This window comes from Sebastes fasciatus, chromosome 24, assembly GCF_043250625.1.
Source record: "Sebastes fasciatus isolate fSebFas1 chromosome 24, fSebFas1.pri, whole genome shotgun sequence".
NCBI classification, from domain to species: domain Eukaryota; kingdom Metazoa; phylum Chordata; class Actinopteri; order Perciformes; family Sebastidae; genus Sebastes; species Sebastes fasciatus.
In genome coordinates, this window is record NC_133818.1 from 4,342,177 (window position 1) to 4,360,002 (window position 17,826).

General features: G+C 42.6%; 1 protein-coding gene across 5 annotated transcripts in view; it reads right to left on the reverse strand.

The window, feature by feature from the left end:
- The window catches only part of LOC141763198 (plakophilin-4-like), a 40,353-nt gene extending 22,527 nt beyond the window's left edge, over positions 1-17,826 (reverse strand). Inside the window, exons 1-7 of one of the 5 annotated variants that reach the window (XM_074627671.1) lie at positions 17,555-17,826; positions 17,340-17,411; positions 15,957-16,159; positions 4,625-4,737; positions 3,399-3,433; positions 2,692-2,799; positions 1,452-1,606 (exon numbers count right to left, since the gene is read on the reverse strand). In XM_074627671.1, coding sequence (XP_074483772.1) covers positions 1,452-1,606; positions 2,692-2,799; positions 3,399-3,433; positions 4,625-4,737; positions 15,957-16,097 — 552 coding nt within the window. In that variant the 5' untranslated portion in view covers positions 16,098-16,159; positions 17,340-17,411; positions 17,555-17,826. Of the gene's footprint in view, positions 1-1,451; positions 1,607-2,691; positions 2,800-3,398; positions 3,434-4,624; positions 4,738-15,956; positions 16,171-17,237 lie in introns of all 5 variants that reach the window. The other 4 variants (XM_074627670.1, XM_074627669.1, XM_074627672.1 and 1 more) reach the window with 4 other exon arrangements.

Sequence of the window (17,826 nt, forward strand, 5' to 3'; positions counted from 1 at the left end):
AATTATTAGCCACAATGAAAGGATAATATGATACTGTTTGAGACAATTTAAAGGTAAAGACTCGATTTTGATTTGAAGGGTTTAGCTGACGTTCTTCATCATTCGTGACAGTAATTATTGAGCCGCTACCAGCTGTCATTACTCCAGGGATGGAGATTATTATTCACAGCAGAATAACAACCAAATATTTCAGGTGTCTGAAACACGTGAGGAGGAGAATATGATTTATCATTTGAGAAAACAATCGCACCACGAGACTCAATTAAGTAGCTTTACTGGAGCTTTAAATCATGTTACATGCAGGGCTGCAACTAACGAGTATATTCTTAATTAATTGATTAGTTGTTTGGTCTATAAAATGTCAGAAAAATGTGGATCAGTGTTTCCCAAAGCCCAAGATGACGTCCTCAAATGTCTTGTTTTGTCCACAACTCAAAGATATTCAGTTTACTGTCATAGAGGAGTAAAGAAAGCAGGAAATATTCACATTTAAGAAGCTGCAATCAGAGAATTTAGACTTTTTTTTCTGATCAACTAATCAATTAATCGTTGCAGCTCTAGTTATGTGATCTTCATCATCATCTGGAGTTGTCATAGATGTTCAAATTATCATTTTAAGGACTTCTCATCCATGTTAGCTTGAAAGTCCAAAGTTAATTCATTCATTCATTCATTTGAAAGCTGCAGAACATTTACTAAAGCGACCTTGTGGTGAAAGCATTTGCTCAGCTGCTTTCCAAGGTCAAGAATAATCTATGAATTTCAGCTTTTAAGGGGCAAAAACATCATTTTTCATACAGATTTTGAGGCTACTTTGCTTTCATAACGTGTCTTCTTTCAGACTAGTGGAAAGAAAACATCCAAAATACACATTTAGATGTTTATTTTACTACTTTATCTACTGTATTTACATCTAGATTTCTCCTAAATTCACCCAAAAGTTAGCAATAGATAATGCCTCATAACATTTCAGAAAACTTGTTATACAAAAAAATAATTGTCTTAATGTCAGTAATTAACTAGGTGATGAATGAAATTTTACAAAATTAGTTTTTTCTCCTCCTCTGAGCCAGAAATCTCCACTTCAGTAGCTCTCACATCCACCAAACTCTCCAGTTTCATTCCTCTCTATATTCTGAAGGTTTTCACTGAGGGGTTTGTTCATATGTCATTCATAGCCTGATTTATACAACATTTCATTCCTAAAAACATGGTGAAATTGTTGACAGTATTTTCTGATTGATGGTGTGATAAAAAGATAAACAAAATCCCCTCTGTTAAAAACCTTTGACTCTAATATGTCAACAAAATGAAACAAGAATTTGGATTTCTGTTCTGGAAATGTATGCAAATTAGCACATATTTATCTTACTGTAAGTAATCAACTGGGGAAGTTGCATGGCGATATCTAGAAAAGAAACAAACACAAATGCCTGATGGCTCCAGCCTACCTGCCCAGAGGCTTGACCCTCAGCTCTCGGGCTTCTCGATATCGAGGCTCGTGGCTCCGAACGCACCACGTTCTGGTTGCTGTAGTAACTAACGCTGCTGTCCTGGTAGCCGCTGTCTGAATACGAGGTCATCTGGGCCGAGTGACCTCCTGAACCTGAGAGGAGAGAGAGACGAGAAGGTGAGGACACACTGGAGATGAGAGGGTGAAGAGGCGTCCTCATCATTATTATTACCACTCAGGGCTTCTTGTGAAAGCAGTTTGAGGTGCGCACAGTCGCCAACACATCAGTCCGTGTGGTTTAGTGATTTGCATATTATCTCACTTGGCTTTCAACTTGTTAAAAGGCATTATGCATATGAATACATGCACATGGATATCTGCATTAAGCCTTTATGATGTTCCTGGAACAAGCTGCATACAGCTTCAATAATGATGGCCTATTTTCTCCTGTAGGATGAAGAAGAGGGATATTTTTATACTAGCAGACCACTCCGACTGTATGGAATATAAATAAGACCAAAGGCAAACGTGTTAACATTTAAAACAGCTACTCAGGAGCTAAATGTTTACTGATGATATTGTAATTTATTGAAATAAGAGGGAGGTTGAACAATCTTTGCAAAGAACTTTGCTTCAGGCTTTTTGCATGCAAAGATGGTAATATTTAAACATCAGTTGCCTCCTTTTTGTGTAATCTCTTCAAAAGCAGATAACTCTCCCGCACAGCTGCGCTGACTGCATCAACGCTTCGCTCTATCAGCCGCCCGTCTTTTGTGGTTTAACACAAGCCTTGAGAAAGCGTGACGGACCGAAGTGTCACCCGCCCCCCTGAAGATGCCTAATGTCCAACAGCGACAGGCTGTGGCTGTACCGCAGAGCTCCCAGGTGTGAATACATGTGAAACTCTTCTGACAAGACGTTTTAAAAGTTAAATTCAGACAGCAAAGTGGAGACAGACTTTATGTTTTTGGTGACTTAAACTGATCTGAATAGACTGTTTTATGCTTCTATTTCAAAACCACATTTTTTACTTTTATCCATTATTCAACATGCACATCAGCCTCCTACTGTAGTGTTTCAGATTTCTCCCACTTGGCATCAAACAATGAGGAAGTGTGTTGATGTGGGTGGCAATATAAAAAACTAAAGTGTTGCTTTTACTCCAGATTCTGCATCAGACATCATAAACTTCGCTAAAAGTTGTTGTTCAGACCATGTGGTGTGTACATTTAACAGACCCTCACTGTCATGCAGGGAGGCGCGGTCCGCTTCAGGCATGAAGAGTCCCTCCTCAGCCTCCAGGTGACGTCCAGACGCCTCCAGGACTCCGCCCTGCGACTCTCCACCTGCAAAAGCATCACACTTTAAGTTAAAAACATACAGCAAGTCCCTATCTAAGACTGTATGTAGCTGGCCCCTGGGTAGACAGTCAAACGTGGGTACATTTAGACTGAAAAAGTGACACATTTCCCTACAAAATGGTACTACAAAGTCTGTTTGACAACACTTTCACAGCATCCCTTCTTCTTAATCAAAGATATTAAATGTATCAATTCTTTGTTACTAAAAAAGAAAACATTTCATAACAGTGCTTTTGTTTTATTGGAAAGCTGACAGTGAAGGATGGCCCAGGAAAGAGAGTAGAGGGATCTATGACAGAATAGTAAATGGGTCTATTTCAACGCCCATAATGTTCTGGCGGAAACATTGTTTTGTTTTGCTTCACTGGCCGATGCTGCATTCTGGCAATTTTCAGCCCGTTGGGAGGCTAAATTGTCTTTCTACATCTGGAAAAATGCTTTTCTTTAGAAGCTAAATGAATAGATTTGATCTTATTTTAAGCAATAGGGACGTTTTGTTTCCCGTGTCTGACGCAGTCATCTCTCTGTAACCTTATCTCCATAGAAATAGCTTAACTTTAAAGGTTAAAAGTGAGAAATCATACCTGCAGATCTCCATGCAAACGACTTCTCGGATGAGCTTCGGCAGCGGAGAAGAGGAGGAAATGGAGGAGAGGAGAAAGCAGAGAGAGTAAATCAAATCATGGCCGAACACTTTACATTCAATCAGTTTAGGGAGAAAGAAATATATATATCTAAGGAATCTTTTACCTCAAAAACATTTCCTCACATTCAATCTACAATGATTTTGAAGAGAATGAAGCCGCGGTATTGTGTGAATTTCAATTTACTTTTCAAATTGATAGAAAATGAAGGTCAGGTGACCCCAGCTGGGGACGTGTTATATAACTTCTAGAGGGTCAAAACTGAAGTCCCTCTTCATGCATTCAATGTCAGGCTGTTCTGTGGATCTGAAGGTTTATGTTTGTGGTCTGAGTGATGTATGCCGGCACAATGTGACTGTCAACTATCCGATCCTCAATCCTCATGAAGACAAATGTCACTATTACGTGGTGTGACAGAGCGGTCTGCAACCACGCATGATTTACAGCAACAACTGTAATCCATATAACAACAGAAATGATGTCTTTGGTGCATTTTAAGACGACGTTAAAGAAAGTCGACTGCATCTGAAGTGCAATTAGTCTTTTAGAGAAGCGCCAGTGGGCCTCAAGAACCAAAATAACCAGATTACATTGTGAATAAGTGCTCAAAGGATAGCTTATAAGTGCTCAATTACAGTTTGAATTTTATGAACTATGAGGTTTTTATTACTTGGTAAATATTTATAGGGTGGGTCCATCTTTATGAATAATGTGAACACAACGTTAGCTGTGCTAAGTTTGGAAATAACTGGCCATCAGACAGCCCTTTCCAAAGGGGAACTGAAGCCGTTAGATCGCTGTCTACAACGCCGCCAGACTCCATTCACAAAGACAGTAATTTTACCTCTCAGAACACAGGAGTTGCTGGTCTACCGCTGCATCGATCGGTTAGTTAGTTTGTGATTTTCTGATCTGAACTAACGTGGCGTCCACAGCAGTACATCGCTTAGCTTCTTGCCGGTACTCCTGTCTGCTTCTCCAAACTAGGAGCACGCCAACCGCCATCTAAGTTACTGCATGTGACATTAATACACTGACTATAAGGATGTATATATACTGTACATGTAGCAGCGTCATCATGCAGAAATCTACGTCAGGTCAGGTAGGAAAACGTTTTTTTGCTGGAGAATAAGATGCATCATTTGTGATGTGAACTTCATGCATACCTGCTACTGTCTCCCCCTGGCGACTCCGCTCCCAGCATGCACCTCTCCAGCTGGCTCGCCACGATCTGCCGCTCCTCCTCCAGCTCCCGAGTCAGCCGCTCAAACTGAAGCTCCTACGGGAAGACATTCACGGCGGTGATTATTATAACCCGACACATCCACCACGACACGGCAGCCTAAGCCTCCTTTTTAAGACCTGTTTGATGCCAGTTAGAATTAAATATAAAACCCATTTTGTATTTGTCCTGAATGACTTGAGTGATTTCTCACCGGCTGTGAGCTCGCTTAGAGACTGTTAAAGATTTAAAATACTAAAACTGTGTCTGGGTCCTTCTAATGGCCTTCAGTTCAGATAATGTTTCAGCACAAAGCACAGAGGATTGAGCCGAGAATCATTATATATATATATATATATATATATAAATTATATATATCCAAGTTTCAAAGTCAAACTTTTATAGGACTTCTGATGGCAAGTGAAAATCAAATATAAGACACATTTCTCTTTCCATCCGCCATGACTAACCAGATGTTTCCCTGAGCATTTAAGACTATAACTATACTCAAAGCCTTTTAAGGCCTTGAGTGAAGATAATTTGATTCAAACAGACTTTCAGGCCTGCTTGTTTCTCTGTTTCTGGTCTCACTCTTCAGACTGAACCACCCAGTGAGCAACTCTGAGTCTGTAAAGTGAAGTCAATTCTGAAGTGCCTTAAACCTGCATTCTCTCTAACAGCCAGCAGGGGGCGACTCCTCTGGTTGCAAAAAGAAGTCTGATTGTATAGAAGTCTATGAGAAAATGAGCCTACTTCTCACTTGATTTATTACCTCAGTAAACATTGTAAACATGAGTTTATAGTCTCAATCTCTAGTTTCAAGTCTTCTTCAATACAGCATGATGTTCATTTAGTAAATTATGGTCTCATTTAGAGTCAAATAGACCATAAAGCAGGGGATGCTTTAGGGCGGGGCTACCTTGTGATTGACAGGTCGCTACCACGGCGAACTTTAACCCTTTCACAGAGTGTTTTCAGTTCATGAAAGTTGATTACAACCTTTTTCCGACGGCTAAAAACCAAGATAGCGACAGCCAAAAACCAAGACGGTGAAAGATAAAACCAAAGATGATAACATCTAAAAACCAAGAAGGCGACGGCTAAAAACTAAGATAGTTACGGCCAAAAACCAAGATAATGACGGCCAAAAACCAAGATGACAACGACCAAAACCAAGATGCCGAAGGGTAAAAACCAAGAAGACGACGACAACAACCAAAAACCAATATGGTGACGGATAAAACCAAAGATGGTGATGGCCAACGACCAAGATACTCCAGCCAGAGACTCCAGTTCCACCCCGGCCCCAGTCAACCATGGCGTACCTCAAGGCTCTGTGCTGGGACCCCTCCTCTTCACCATCTACATGCTCCCCCTTGGTCAGATCATCCGCCACCACGGTCTCAGCTTTCATTCATATGCTGACGACACACAACTATATCTCAGCACCAAACCATCCACCCAGCTACCCCCACAGTCACTTGTAAACTGCCTACATGCAATAAAAATCTGGATGTCATCTAACTTCCTAAAACTCAACAGCAACAAAACCGAGCTCATGGTTGTGGCTCCCAAGGCCCTGCTCCGGAAGGTTGGAGATCTCCACCTGGACGTTGACGGCTGTTCCTTCTCCCCATCCTCGGAAGTCCGCAACCTGGGTGTCATCCTGGACCCAACACTATCATTCCAGTCTCATATCAGGTTCATCACCAAATCCGCCTTCTTCCACCTCAAAAACATCTCACGTCTCCGGCAATCACTCTCTGACTCTGTGGCAGAAACCCTCATCCACGCTTTCGTCACCTCCCGTTTGGACTATTGCAATGGAGTTCTGTCCGGGGTTCCCAGCAAAGCCCTGGACAGGCTCCAGTATGTGCAAAACTCGGCTGCCAGGGTTCTCACCCGCACCAAGCCCTGGCAGCACATCACCCCCACCCTCATCCACCTCCACTGGCTCCCGGTCAAGTCCCGCATCACCTACAAAATCCTCCTCCTCACCTACAAATCCCTCAATGCCCTGGCTCCTCAGTATTTATCTGACCTCCTCCACCCTTACACACAGCCCCGGAACCTCAGATCCTCAGGCACGGGTCAGCTCTCCATCCCTCACACAAGAATGCGAACTTTTGGGGACAGAGCCTTCAGTGTGACAGCCCCCACCCTCTGGAACTCTCTCCCCATAGAGCTCCGCAACGCACCATCTCTGGACACCTTCAAAAGACTCCTCAAAACCCACCTCTTCACCAAGGCCTATGGCCTCTAGCTTCTGTTACAGTTGTTGTGTTTATTTATGTCTTTGTTAAGCGTCCTTGGGTTTCATGAAAGGCGCTATATAAATCCAAGCTATTATTATTATTATTATTAAGATAGTGACGGCCAAAATGCCAAACTTGAGGCTATAAAACAGCAGTCAACAAACCAATGGGTGATGTCACGATGACTACTTCCACTTCTTATACAGTCTGTGGTACCACCTACTAAACAAGGGATGAATGAGTGTACTGAATCAGCTGCTGCTTGTTGGATCAGTAATTTACGATTTTAGTGAATCACTGATACATGAGCCAAATATCCAACTTCTTCATGATAACAAAGGATTATTAGATTGATTTAACTGGTATTAGTTGTTCCACAATGTGATCAGACACAGAAAAAACATGATATCTATCTCAAAATATGCATGAAATTTAGCCATCAGAGCATACTTTTGGCAATTTTGACAACCCAAACACCACAACACTAAAATATGCCCTACTTATTAAAACCCCTAAGAGCTGGAAGTGATCCAATGCCTTGCTCAAGGGTATGAAAGTGGAGCAGATGTTTGCCGACTGTGGTCGGATAGCTGGTAGTTTTGGCACTGGCTCATTTGTATTCTGTTACATAACACAGAGAGGCTTCCCAGCTGCTTCATAAATCCTCTAGGAACCACAGCTGGTGTCATCATGGAGGTCCGCTGGAGAATTAGCTGTCTGCAAATAACGTCTAAATATAAAAACCACCCGGCTGGAAAACACACAGCTTCCGAGGAAACCTTGTAGTGAAGTGATTCAGGAAACGTTCTCAGTCACTGTGAAAAGGTCTGATGAGGTCGATGTGTTTACTGTGACACAGTTAACTGGCTTTGCTATAGATTTTAGTTTTAAGGTCACTTTCACACCTGTAGTTTGCATCGTTTGGTCTGAACCAAAGAAAAACTGCAACTGCATTGCTTTTTAGCGGTGTTGGAAGACGTATTCAGATCATTTACTTGAGTAAAAGCACCAATACCACAATGTAAAAATACTCCTTTACAACTGAAAGTCCTGTATTACTGATTACATGGATTATGCATGGACTTTGTGGGATATATACAAGTTACAGAGCATTCACTTTTATAGGTATAGCTACAAACGGTGTATGAGAACAGTGTCAATGTGTAAGCAGCATTCTACTGTTGTAGCTGCTACTGTTTTTAATGCAAAATATTGAGCTGAAAAGCAACTATATCTGTTAAATATATGTAGTGGAACACACCTTAAACTAATACAGTATAAATGGTCAATGCGGATATACTGTATGTAACGCTGGTGGAATCAAATCGATATAACAAAAACATACCAGACATATGCACAAAATGGAAACGTTTGGCAATGCAGAAAGTGAAGAGTTATAACCGAGAAGATTGTTTCAAAACAAACTTACTGGACCCGAGGCTTTTTCTGTTGGACTTATATCCAGAGAAACATAATTATAGTAAAAATGAGCGAGCGTTTATTGACCTGAATGTATTGCACTTCTATGGAAAAATATCCACAAACCAAGCATTACTCAATGGATAATTACATTACATATTAAATAAACAGCTCAGAGGATAGAGCAGGTTGTCCACCAATCGGAAGGTCGGTGGTTCGATCCTCGGCTGCTCAGGGTCACATGTCGACGTGTCCTTGAGCAAGACACTTAACCCCAAATTGCTTCCGAAGGCATAGCCATCAGTGTGTGAATGAGTATTTAGATTAGATCCTGATGGGCAAAGTTGGCACCATAGCAGCCTCTGCCATCAGTGTATGAATGTGTGTGTGAATGGGTGAATGCTGACATGTAGTGTAAATCGCTTTGAGTGGTCTGAAGACTAGAAAAGCACTATATAAGTCCAAGTCCATGTCAATCAATCCATCCATCTACTTCATGTTTACTAGTGCAATAGGGTGAAAGCCCTTCAGCTCATAATCCCTTAAAAACTACAAAAGACACTTGAATCCACACTCTGCAGCTTTTCATCTGTTTACGTCTCTTGATAAAAGCTCTTTTGTATTTGGGTCAGCTCTGTCCATGTGATGCTCACAGCCTTGACGGTCTCTTTAGTCAGATGGTGTTCAGTGATTTAGTTAATGGTTTCATCATGTTGGTTATTTTCCTTGTGTCTCATCCAGTATAGACCGTCTGCAGTGCATGCTATTGAAGCTGATGCAAACAAAGTAAACTGGCCTCATTTCAGAGTCTGAATGTGCTCACAGAAACAAGCTCTTACCTTAACGAGTACAGCACACACACACACGTATAGACAGGGGACTGCCTTTACATTATCGCTTTAGCTCAGACTGCATGAAACTTTAATGATCCCCATGAGGGAATTTGGGTACACACAGCTAATTTTGCAGTGTTAATAAGTGTTGATTTTTCTGCAGCAATTATTCCAAGTTAATTGGAGAGATGTTTGTCCGCTTATAGGGCTGATGAGGCTCTGAGGCGGCCGCTCCAAAGTACTGCAAAATGTTAGCTTAATTGTGCAACTGCAGACTTTTATTCTGAGTCCAGACTAGTCATGTAAAGGATTTTTTACCGCCACACTTCTTAGTGGTTTTAACATGATAAGCTCTGCAGGAAATCAGACAAAATCACTTAACAATTCCTTGATTTTCACACCTTTGAAGTATGCTGACACTTGGAATTAACACTGTTGCGTAGTTCAATCTAACTAATTACTACATTTTAAAGGTGATAAAATAGAGGAGCAATGAAAAACAATCACACGTAGTAAGATGCAAGCAGTGACAGTACGAGTGAGATAACCCTTGAGGGGTTTATAAAGAAAAAAACAAGAGAGAAAAATAAGACAATGTTGGATGAGATGAGAAAAAAATGCAACATGGTGCAAAATAAGTTGCATTAAATGGAAACAGAGACGTTCAAGATGCATTTGACGTGAGAAAAGGACAACAAGAGGTCACCTAAAGTATGAAATGACAGCGTCAGACGCAGACTGACACGTTCAGTACTTAAAGCGACAACAATGTGCCATTCAACCAACATGGTGCATTCAACCACCAGCATCGCTGCTTCTCTCTCTGCCTCCACATCTGCTTACATCACCTCAGAGCAGCACAGAGACAGGACAGGAAACACACAGCCCTCCTTGTTTCAGCCTCGCCACGTTTACGGCACGCCTCCAGGGAAAAACAGAGTCGCGTCGCGCCCTGCGCCAGTCACCTCGTGATGTCTGGAAACGCGCCCGAGCCCTGCCAGGTCGATGCAAAGCCATGCCAGGCGATGTCACGTACCAGCTGGGGGCTACCGGACGATTCGCCACGGCTTATTGTGCGCCGTCACAAAGTGTTTTTCCTCTCTCTTATCAAGTGACACCAACCACAGACCTCTGCGTCTTATTCCTTCTCGCCGTGTCTAATCATAGCCCGGCAGTTTGCTTTATCCGGACTGCATCTGTGATACCCGTGAAATGTTCGGCCTAGTTCTGCCTCTGCTGCTGCTCTTGCTGTAAATCGCCTTCTTAAAGGAGCATTAAAGACTTTGTTAAAAAAGGCAGCTTAACATTTTCAGGCCCGAGAAGCATTTCTTTTACGAATATCTGTCGATGTTGCCCGTCTGACACAGCAGGAAACCTTCCAGCCAGAGGCACCATTTTGCCATCGTTTCATCAACAATCATCATCAGAGGGAAAAGGAGTTAATACACCCACAATAGCCTCTGTCGTGCATCCTGCATTTGTTTTGCCATCTCTTTTGCTCTCTTCGCCTACACATGTAACCCATAGATGGATTAAAACGCTTATGTCTCTTTGCACGCCCAAACGCCCACCTATGATGGGAAGCAACAAGTTGCGCACGCTCTCTGAGGGCTGTCAAAAGGCGTTCTGGGAGACAGTTGAAGTCACTAAGTAGATGAGGCAGGTGGACGCAAATTGGGTTCACTCAGAGGGTAAATAACTCCTGGAAATGCAAAAAGGGGTGAAATCCGAGTGTGGATTTTCCTCTTTGATTTCCACCACAGCGACTTGCAGACCGCCAACATGACACACAACCTTGAGCCTCCATGATCTTGAGTCAACACGGCAGGCTGCACCAATCACAAGCTCTTTCCTTTCCTGAAATATGACAGAAAGCATGCTTCCAAATGCAGGCGGATGTCAAACAGCAACAGTTTTGTGTCTCAGATACCATCAGGGACAGGGCAGCAGTGACATAACTGGATTGACGGAGGATCGTGACCCTGCAGCTCATACGAGGCAAAACCTTGTGCAGGAAAACACAGCGCCATCAATCATCCGTATCGACGTTCGGTGAATTTACTCGGACGACGCTTGCGGTGTTTCTGCACCTAATCGCCGAAATCAATCCAAGTGTAGAGAGCGCTGACGTGGCCCAGTTGTTGTTGTTTTATTGAGCTTTCTTTCCTCCCTCTCTCTCTCTATCCTGGGAGTGTTTTTTTTTGCTGAGCAGGCTTGTTCTTTTTCAGCAGCGCCATGCGTCACGTTCATACAGTGGGACGCTGCTGTTACACCTGGGAGCTGCCCGACTACAGTCTGCTACTGTCGGCCAAGTCCTGGGATGAATATCTGATAACATTTTGGCAGACTAAACCCTCCATATTTTAGAAATAATGAAAGATGAACTTGCTCTGTTTTGATGTTGTTGTTGTTTATTGACCAGCCGTTGTTGAGGCCAAGGTCATGCTGTGCAGCCAAGCATTGTGCAAACCTCTGGAGCTTTTAGATTATAGTCAAGTAACCAAAACGTGCAAAGATATTAAATAAACCTGAAGTGAATTACAGAGAAACATGCCTCCCAGCCTCTCTAATGCTCACTAATTAACACGTTATAACTCTTTTATTTAATCTGTATATAAAAATTAAATGTAAAAAGCCACCGCACTGCTGACTCGCAACTCAACGTCAACCCAAACAGTACGTTGGCATGTTAAAACATCATATTGTGACAGCTCTGTAAACTGTTTAGATCTGATATCAGCGACATGTTTCAGTCTTGATTTCACACAATGATGCAAACAGCAGCTTCAGACGTCTCATCTTTCCATTTTGGAGCATCTTTGCTGCAAGCTGTTGTCTCAACATCTAATCAATCTCACAGCGATTGCTCAAGACGTGACAAAATTAAACTGCTGCCACTTTTACTGCGTTTAAGTTTTTGGGTTTCCAAGTCGTCACATCTCCAGCTCTGGTATTTCCCTGCTCACGTCTATCACTCTCCCACTTTTAATGGGCTAAATGGGAGCAAAGTGGCAAAGCATCGGGGCCCCGAACACAATGGAAAGCAATAACTGATGTGCTCCATTTAGCATGTCTAATTTGACATTTCTGTGGAGGAACTGCAGGCGGTAGATTTGACGCTTCAGCAGCGCTGCCGCTTGCATTTCAACACGGAGAGAAAGGTAAAGCTACTTGATTATATTTTCTGGTCGCAGCCTGTTCAACAGTCTGAGACACAATGAAATGTTTGCTCTGTGGCAACTTGCAAGTATAGAATAGCTGTTAATCATGCATTTATTGCTGTCCTGTTATCAACATGCACTAAGGCTGTCAATCGATTAAGATATTTAATCACACATTTTATATCTATTCAAAATGTACCTTAAAGGGAGATTTGTTAAAGGAGCTGTCAGTGTGTCAGTGTGCTGACTTGACTATGACTTGCCCCAAAATGCATGTGATTATCATAAAGTGGGCATGTCTGTAAAGGGGAGACTCGTGGGTACCCATAGAACCCATTTACATTCACATATCTGGAGGTCAGAGGTCAAGAGACACCTTTGAAAATGGCCATGACAGTTTTTTCTCACCAAATTTGGAGTGTTATTTAACCTCCTTCCCGACAAGCTAGTATGACGTGGTTGGTACCAATGGGTTAAGTAGGTTTTAGTTTCATATGATACCAGTATCTTCACTCTAGCTTTAAAACTGAGCCCGCTACAACCTAAAGATCGCAAGTTTCACTAATGAGTTAAAGAAATTAGTGGCGTTAAAACACATTTGTGTTAACGTTTACTTTGACAGCAAGAGATCAGCTCTTTTCTCTGGATATTATTACTGAGGTATGATGATTCTTTATGAATGCTAATTGTAGATTATAACGACGTTGAATGCTCTTATCATAAAGGCATCAGAGAGAGCTAGAAATGCACAACACATCTCCTCCACTGCAATGCAATGCATGTGCAGGGAAATGATGCAGCAGTCATTATTCTCATGTGTGGATTGAGCAGCAGCTAGCAGAGCTTTTTGAGGCATTAAGTATGATCAAGGGGTGACGAAGCAGCTCCTGCTGTGCTCAACGAAAACCAAAGCAGCATCAAGGAAGCCTTAACTTCACCTCAGTTGAGATTTAAGAGCAATCTGAGGCCCACATTTTTGTCTGATAGCAGATTAAAAGTAAGAGCAGATGCTCGTTTCTTGGACATCATAAGCCTTTAAATAGCAGCAGTGCGCCCCGATTCAGAGTCACACACCAGGAGTTGAGAACATGGCCACTGTCCAGGCATAATTAAGAGGAGGAGAACAGACAGACTCCCATGTTGACAGGATAGAAAGAAGCATAAAAATAACAGCGGGGAACAGAGACAGACGGAGGCTGCGTTCACACTGCAGCTGCAACCGTCTCTGTTGTGATTTTCCCACATAAAATATGCAACACTGATGTGATGTTGAGTGAAGTTAACGGCAGGAAAAACAGATCTCTGACTGTCGTTTCATATCAACATCCAGCGCTGAGAATATGTCAGCCAGACATTAATTTAATTTTACATAATTTAACAGAGACAACTGTCGCACGTTCCCTGAGCAGCGATAGCGAAGACGACGACAACAAGACATGAAAAAGTGAAATACTGGAGTTGACTATTTGGGGAGAAGTAGCACTGTAAGTGAAATGTGTGAAAGGAAACAGGTACAAGAACACACTTTCATAACATCGCTGTCAGTTCATATAAAGGCCTGCAATTTGTAATAACTGCAGATATTGTTTTTGTTCTTAATCTTGTAATCTGCCACCTTTAAAATAAAAATGTAACTGTAAATTACATCAAATACTGAAGTCATCTAATAAAAGTACTCCTGTCTGATAATGCCTGTCAAAAATAATTTTTAGTTTCTGTATTTTCTCACACTTTTCCCATCCTTTTTGGGGTATAAAATTATAGAAGTACTAGGAAATTGTTAATAAGAGTTTTAATAGATTTTTGGGTGCAGATTCGTGAGGCTCAGCACAGAATGAAGAGACCCATTACATTGCAGTCTCCTCTGTAGATAATCCTCGGGATTTGCTCAGTAAATTTGAGTGAATCACAGACTTCATTTATCCCGTGAGCAGGGGCGGGGCCAGAGGGCTGGTGCTCCCCCCGACCAGAGTCAGGAGGTGATAGTATCATGAAGGATTACTGAACGGGCCTACTGGGTGCAGGCTCAGGGTCACTGCACCAGAGCCTCTATATGAGTGACTGTTAACATTTCTTGTTGATTAACCGCTAAGAGACGCAAAGCAACCACAAAGAGACGCAAAACGACTATAATGAGACACAAAGCGACCACAAAGAGATGCAAAACGACTATAACGAGACATAAAGCGACCACAAAGAGACGTAAAACGAGTATAAAGAGACGCAAAATGACCACAGAGAAATGTAAAGCAACCACAAAGAGATGCAAAACGACTATAAAGAGACACAAAACAAACGACCACAAGGAGATGCAAAGCGACAGCAAAGAGATGCAAAGCGACAGCAAAACGACAACAAGGAGATGCAAAGCGATAGCAAAGAGATGCAAAGCGATCACAAAGAGATGCAAAAAGACCACAAGGAGATGCAAAGCGACAACAAGGAGATGCAAAACACCCACAAAGAGATGCAAAGCGACAGCAAAAACACCACAAGGAGATGCAAAGCAACCACAAAGAGATGCAAAAAAGACCACAAGGAGATGCAAAGCGACAGTAAAACGACCACAAGGAGACGCAAAGCGACAGTAAAACGACCACAAGGAGACGCAAAGCGACCACAAATAGATGCAAAACGACCACAAGGAGATGCAAAGCGACCACAAAGAGATGCAAAAAGACCACAAGGAGATGCAAAGCGACAACAAGGAGATGCAAAACACCCACAAAGAGATGCAAAGCGACAGCAAAAACACCACAAGGAGATGCAAAGCAACCACAAAGAGATGCAAAAAAGACCACAAGGAGATGCAAAGCGACAGTAAAACGACCACAAGGAGACGCAAAGCGACCACAAATAGATGCAAAACGACCACAAGGAGATGCAAAGCGACCACAAATAGATGCAAAACGACGACAAAGAGATGCAAAACAATCACAAAGAGATGCAAAACAACTACAAGGAGATGCAAATCGACCACAAAGAGACAAAAACAAACACAAAGAGATGCAAAACAACCACGAAGAGATGCAAAATGACCACGAGGAGATGCAAAACGATCACAAAGAGACTAAAACGACCACAAAGATATGCTAAACGACTACAGACGCAAAATGACCACAAAGAGATGCCAAACGACCAAAAAGAGACGCTTAGAGACCACAAAGAAACCTATGAAAACAAACAGACACAAAACAGCCGCAAATAGATGCAAAATGACCATCAAGAGATGCAAAGCAACCCCAAATAGACACAAAGCGATCACAAAGAGATGCAAAATAACCATAAAGAGACTATTTATTAATACTATTTCATATTGAAAATTAAAATTGCTAATCTGGCATTAATTTATGACACTGACTAAACACTGTAACTACATTTTCCTTAAATTAAACGAGTGTGTGCAGTGAGGTCCAATGCAAACAGGACACATGGGTGACATCCTGGAGTAGATAAGATCATTCATCCACAGAAGACATGAACTCTAATTAGTTGTCAGTGTGAACGCAACCACATAACTGGATACAAAAGTGAATGAACTGGTGAGTAAATGACTCAGAGGTGAGAGATTAAAGCAACAACAAGGGTGTGACTGCAGCATCTCCTACCTGCTCTTTGACAGAAGCCAGGAGGTTGGTGGTGGTGGTGATGGTGCTGCTGCTGCTGTTGGCGTTCAGCGGGAGGCCGTGACCGTTCGGCCCGTCTCTGACCGCCATGGGCCCTTCCCCCTCTGTGTCCCCCTCCTCCATATCTCCTCCACCTCCCCGCTATGGTCCAAAGCCGGCTGGCTGCTGAGGCGCCCTCTCTGACCCTGCAGAAGGACTATAAGCCGGTTAGGATGTGGACAAGGAGGGATACACAGTAAAATCACTGTCATGCCCCCACTGGGGTGCTCTGTCAAAGGGGATAATATTGTGTTTTAACAATCCTGCAGGGACTCGTAGTGACCTTATGATATCATAATATTCCTACAGTGTGCATGGCTTTTTGTGCACCTATCGATTCCAGCAGGGATCCATTATAATGAGATTATATTATTTAATCTGCTCTGGTATTAAAAGGCTGTCCAGTGGCGGTTTAACCTGCATATTAGTTTAACCTTAAAGGTTATTGCATGTGCAGGTGTGCATGCACATTTACCAGCATGTCACGATACCTTATATCATAATATTCCTAAAGTGTGCATGGCTTTTTAATGCACCTATCGACTCCAGCAGGGATCCCTTATAATAAGATTATATTATTTAATCTGCTCTGGTATTAAGAGGCGGTTTAACCTGCATGTTATTAAGCTTTAGTTTAACCTTAAAGGTTATTGCATGTGCAGGTGTGCATGCACATTTAACAGCATGTCACAATACCTTATGATATCATAATATTCCTACAGTGTGCATGGCTTTTTATGCACCTATTGATTCCAGCCGGGATCAATTATAATAAGATTATATTATTTAATCTGCTCTGGTATAAAGAGGCTGTGGTGGTTTAACCTGCATGTTAGTTTAACATTAAAGGTTATTGCATGTGCAGGTGTGCATGCACATTTAACAGCATGTCACGATACCTTATGATATCATAATATTCCTACAGTTTGGGCTTTTTAATGCACCTATCGATTCCAGCCGGTATCCATTATAATAAGATTATATTATTTAATCTGCTCTGGTATTAAGAGGCGGTTTAACCTGCATGTTATTAAGCTTTAGTTTAACCTTAAGGGTTATTGCATGTGCAGGTGTGCATGCACATTTAACAGCATGTCACGTTCATGCTTCCACCCCCTTCACATTAGAGCTATCAGCCTTCATCATATGCTACATGCAGCCTCTCTTGTCAAAACGTGCACATCAATCACTCAGGCAGCCAAGGACGAGGTCACACCGACTCACCGGACCGGAGACCGGAGACCGGAGGACCGGAGGATGCTCTGTAACCGAGCCCCTCTCTCTGTCTCTGCTGCAGGCTGCAGGCTGTCAGTCAGCGCGACTCACCGGCCAGATGTTGCTGTTAGAAGCAGGCCACAGCTGGCTCGATCCGTCCTGTTACGCATCCATCCTCTCCTCCTGCAGTGACAGCAGATACTACATTTCCCCACGCGACAAAATAAACAAAACAAACAAGTCCCGTGCGCGTCCACACACACTCCTCGTGCAGTATTTCTTCTTATATTATCTATTTCATTTCCAATGCATCCTCATCTATCTACCTCTTGCGTGCGTCCGAGCGGTACCCACATCACCACCAACACGCCCAGCAACTATTACCGATCAGCGGCGTGACGTCACCATGCGGCTACGGATCGGTTTCCGATACAAGTATCGATCAGCAGGCTCATGCACCGGTGCATGCCTCCCTGCTGCTGCAGGAGACAAGCTGTGAAGTGATGCAGCTCCGTGCAGAGAGAGAGAGAGAGAGAGAGAGAGAGAGAGAGGAGGGATGCAGCCTGCAGCGGACACTGCGCGCGTGCACGTGCATGAG